The sequence below is a fragment of the Penaeus japonicus genome, unplaced genomic scaffold, assembly GCF_977035675.1.
Source record: "Penaeus japonicus unplaced genomic scaffold, GWHDUDI00000001_assembly GWHDUDI00000032, whole genome shotgun sequence".
Taxonomy (NCBI): Eukaryota; Metazoa; Arthropoda; class Malacostraca; order Decapoda; family Penaeidae; genus Penaeus; species Penaeus japonicus.
In genome coordinates, this window is record NW_028234434.1 from 9008723 (window position 1) to 9012749 (window position 4027).

At 42.8% G+C, this 4027-nt stretch overlaps 1 protein-coding gene across 1 annotated transcript; it reads right to left on the reverse strand.

Moving 5' to 3' along the window:
• Positions 1 to 283: 283 nt before the first annotated feature.
• On the reverse strand, positions 284 to 3947 carry LOC122258480 (androgenic gland hormone; the record flags this gene model as incomplete). Its single annotated transcript, XM_086556305.1, is given in 3 exon segments — positions 284 to 2331; positions 2777 to 2907; positions 3809 to 3947. Coding segments are annotated over 3 exon segments (444 nt in total), but the record flags the coding sequence as incomplete, so codon positions are not given.
• Between the last annotated feature and the right edge of the window lie 80 nt (positions 3948 to 4027).

Genomic DNA, 4027 nt, shown 5'->3' on the forward strand with positions numbered 1-4027 from the left:
TTCATTTGGAGTTGTTGCTTTTCATTTATTGTACATTCACTTGCTTCATCTAAACTTTTTTAAATTCATTTGCTCATTCACTCGAGTCGTCTGAACGATATATATATTTCTCTCCATTCATTTATCTCTTCCCTTCCAAACATTTACTTATTTCGTCCGATCATACAACCTGGTCTTGTGACACGATCAGTTATCACTCTTTCTCTTTCATTTGCAGTTTCCATATAGTTTCTGTTCAACAACATGATGGTTATACTGGTGATCTGTGTAAAGAGTATCCTTGTTTTTTTTTATGTTTTTGTTTTTGTTTTTTACTTTTTTTGCTGCATCCGATAATTAAAAAAAGACTATGGGAATACATATTGCAATTGATCTTAATCACAAACAGGGAAGGATCGCACATAATAAAAGGAACGATAACGGGGAAAGGGTTGAAGGGAGTGTCAATAGGACGGGAAGAGGGGAATAGACTCGAAAGAAATAGGAAGTGAAAAGTCTGTTTTATTATTGGGAAGGGACATAGAAACCTGTATTTCCTAACAGAATGAAAGATGTGTATATATTTATAGATTTCTTTGGAGAGTGGGAAATAGCCTATATTTCTTAACAGATTGAAAAAGTTATATATATTTATGTCATTGCAGAGTGGAAAGAGACCTATATTTCTTAACAGAAGGAAAAAATCTATTTCGTAACAGAATGGAAAGAAACGCCTGTTTTTTTTCAGCCGAGTGGACAGAAACCTCTTTTTTGTTTTAAAAAAAAGTAGAGATAATGCAGGTTTCAACGAGGTCGCCTGTTAGCATGATTGGAGACAAGGGAGCTTATCAATCGATAGGGAAGGATTTACATTACGATAGCCAGATGGCGCCGATTGGTTGGCTGAGAGGAAAGGTACAGTATGAGGGACAATACAACAGGGACAGGATTGTCTGGGGGAAGGGCAGAGGACACGTGAGGATTGTTGTTTTAACGAGGAAATAGGATTAAACTCTGGAGTGATAGGGTATGGAAAGGTGTGTGGAAGAGAGAGAAAAGGGCCTCGAAAGAGAGAGACTAGAGAGGAAGGAAGTAAATCTGAATGAGTTACAGGATGAAGACATAGAAGGAGATAGGATGTGGGAGCGGGAAGTACAAGAGATAAGAAGGTGTGATGAGGGTAGGATAATGGAGAAAAATAAAGAAACAGGATTACCTTCTTCATTTATTTTAAAGAGAAAGAGAGCAGAGAAATAAATGTTAGGCGTTAAAAAAATTACAGACTCTGCTCGGAATAAATCTGTTCTGAATGTACTTAGCTCTGGGAAAGTATAGGTCAGGAATTGGAATATTTCTCGAACACTGCCACTGAAAAGTTTCATTATTTCTGGGATTTTCTGGCAGGCATTATTGAAAGAGTCAATGTGTTATTACTGAGTAGAAGTTGGATCTAAAGGAAGTTGGAATGCCAGGTTGAGGAATTTGTCGTAGAAAGGTTACAAAACCCACGGGTTAAGTCAGGTCAGCAAAACGTTGACCTAAAGAAGGGGGAACCCGTGGATTGAGGTCAGGTCATTGGAGATTCAGTGGAGAGGTTGGAGAGGCCATAAGACCAGGTCACTGGAGACTGTTGTAAGGAGGTTGGGTAGGCCATGGACCACTGACGACTCCACTGAGAGAGGTTAGGAGAGCCATAGGTCAGGTTCAAGGTTTAGAAGTACTGGGAAAACAGAAGGGAGAAATTTTATCAATGACTTAACTAATATCCGATTTCACTGAAGAGATCATTTATCTACCCTCTCTCTCTCTCTCTCTCTCTCTCTCTCTCTCTCTCTCTCTCTCTCTCTCTCTCTCTCTCTCTCTCTCTCTTAACTCAATTCACGATGGAGAATATATTTCAAAGCAAAAGAGATCGAATCTAGATATGCTAATGTTCACGTAAGTAATTAGTTATCGAATGGATACGAATATAATGTCGTCTTTTGGAACAATGGTGAACGTATATGGGAATTCGAGAACATGTATTCACACTTATAGTTACATGTAAACAAAAAAGAGTGCATATGAAAGTTATAGGAAAGAACTATGTGTATACTGTATATTTGCAAGCTTTAGCAAAAAAAGGTGATTGCAAAATGAAAACGAGCAACATATGCGGAAGAAAAGTGACCACGCAGACTAAGGTACCGGGTCCTGGCAGTACTCCAGAATCTCCTCCGCCACACACATGCGCTGGCTCACGTGGTTGCAACACTCGTCGTGCACGTTGTAGGATCTCTTTGCACGGCTTCCGGCTGTCCTCACGAGAGCGTGTGCGGCTTCGGGACTCATCAGGATGTCTTTCATCATGTCCTGTAGGGTTGTCGGTCATTTGTGTTGTTTTCATTGCAACAAGACTCTAATCTGCTTAAATCGCGTGGGGTTATCGAGTAATGTGATATCAGGAAATTATTTAGTAATACACAGTGAACTAAATATTAGATCTGATTTACAACTGTCAGAAGTACGAGGTAAGATACCTACGTATTGACGGTAATGGATAAGAAATGACAACATTTGAAATGGTATGCATCCAGGCAAGATCAATAGAGACTTAAAAATGAAATCATTAAACAAAAACTGTATTATCAAAACTAGAATTGTTAGTTTGGGATACCTAGTTTTATCAAAGACTTATGATAATGTACTCTCATTGCACTGGCTTTGTGTCAGTACGGGATGATCCGTGAAAGCATATCTTATGATCTCATTACTAATTCAGTGACGTTGAATAGCTAATATCAGTTGATCGACTAACCCTTTCCTTTGTCCCTTCCAGATTCAGGGCTCGAGGGTGGAAGCGGTGCTGTTGAGGGAACAGGTCAAGGGGCGTGGTCTGACCTGCTCTCGCGTCCTGCCCGAGGACATCAGACCCAGCTGACCTTGACACTAAAGGGGAAAGAGAATTCATTATGGTGTGTTGTGACCGACAGAAAAAAAAATTAAGTTTCAGACTGGAGTGTGGATTTGTATCTTTTGGGTCAAATATACAAACTCATACATACACTTAAAAGTCCACATCCATTCACACTAACAAAAAAATAAAAATAAAACCCATATCCACACAAAGACATCCATACTCCACATCCACACTCAAACACAATCTACTACATCACATCAAATAAATCCACATACACCACTTTACAAACACTCTTAAGAAATAAACACGCACACGATAATAACCCTTACATCCACACACAGTCAAACAAAACCACACTCACACAAATCTACACAGACACATACATAATCCCCCCGCCCCCCAAACACACACACATAATCCCTCACTTACTCAAAAAGGCACACGCATACATATAAACCTACCCCCCCCTTCCCCCGCACACACACAACAAAAATACACATCCGCACAAACCCACATAAAGCCAATCCATTGAATGCCCAGAAACAAATCCCCCCTCACCCCCACCCCCTGCCCTACACCCACCCACCCACACCCAAACCCATACACTACCCCCCCCCCTCCCCACACACACACAATACCCACACAGCCACAAATCCACCAACCTCCCTCCATCTCTCCCTCCCCCACCCACCCCAACCCCCACAATACCCACAATACTCACACAACCACAAATCCACCTACCCCCCTCCATCCCTCTCCCACCCTCCCCCACCCCCGCACCCCCACCCTCCACAATACCCAACACAACCACAAATCCACCAACCCCTCTCCATCCCTCTTCCACCCTCCCCCACCCACCCTCCCCCCACCCTCTCTCTCCCATTCATCCCTTCCCCTCCCCACCCACCCCCACCCCCACTCCCCGCGCACCTCGCGAGTAAGGTCTGGCCGTCGGGAAAGTCTTGCAGATGAGACTCATGGTGTCGCCGATGTCACCGCAGTCGAAGTCGACCGGAATCCCCGACACGTTGTAGCCGCTTGACGTCACGGGCATCACGAGCACCACCAGCTGTCAGAAGAGGGAGAGAAGAGTAAAAGAGAGAAAGAAAGAATGAGTGACAGAAAGAGGGAATAGACGAGGGAAAGAGG